Source organism: Etheostoma spectabile, chromosome 3, assembly GCF_008692095.1.
Source record: "Etheostoma spectabile isolate EspeVRDwgs_2016 chromosome 3, UIUC_Espe_1.0, whole genome shotgun sequence".
Taxonomy (NCBI): domain Eukaryota; kingdom Metazoa; phylum Chordata; class Actinopteri; order Perciformes; family Percidae; genus Etheostoma; species Etheostoma spectabile.
The window spans coordinates 34,226,836-34,227,528 of NC_045735.1; the positions used below are offsets into that span (position 1 = coordinate 34,226,836).

General features: G+C 45.3%; 1 protein-coding gene across 1 annotated transcript in view; it reads right to left on the reverse strand.

Annotated features, from left to right (window-relative positions):
* The window catches only part of LOC116685781 (cGMP-dependent protein kinase 1), a gene marked incomplete at its 5' end in the record, with an annotated part of 77,956 nt that overhangs the window by 4,656 nt on the left and 72,607 nt on the right, over positions 1-693 (reverse strand). The window contains 1 exon segment of the mRNA XM_032510718.1: positions 154-317. Coding sequence (XP_032366609.1) covers positions 154-317 — 164 coding nt within the window.

The window sequence follows — 693 nt, forward strand, 5'->3', positions numbered from 1 at the left end:
CAGGAAACAGGTGTTCATGTCCTGGAGAAGTTTCAAAAGTTTCAAAAGTGTTGAAAAAATGGACAAAAAAGTTAAAAACATCGATATAAAGCGTCAACAAAAGTGTTGATTTTCACCCGAGGGTTGATGAGAAGGTGAACCGTGCTGGTGTACCTGCCACTGAGCAGCTCGAAGACCAGGACCCCCAGAGACCAGCAGTCCGCGGAGCTGTCGTGGCCTTTGTTGAGGATGATCTCCGGGGCCACGTACTCGGGGGTCCCACAAAACGTCCACGTCTTCTTACCCAGACCCACTTTCTTAGCAAAGCCAAAGTCCACCTGCACACAAAGAAACATGATATTATTATTATTATTATTACTCAATATCTGGCAAATGAATTGCCTTTTTGAGGGGCTTAACATATTCAAAAACTCACCAAATTTGGGGATGCATCAAGCCTGGTTTAAATTCACGTATACTAAGGGTTTGGGGAATAGGCGCAAGAAAATGTCTCGCTAGCGCCCCCTACAGAATTAAAGAAATTGAGCCCCTGCAGTACGTTTAACGTACACTCACGAAACTTGGTACATGTATGTATCATGGCAGGACGGACATAAAACTCCATTGGAGCCCCCCCCCTTAAACCCAACAGGAAGTCCCAGGTCTTTCCATAAAGAGCAGGTCTAGACCGGGACTCTGGGATGTTATTTATCT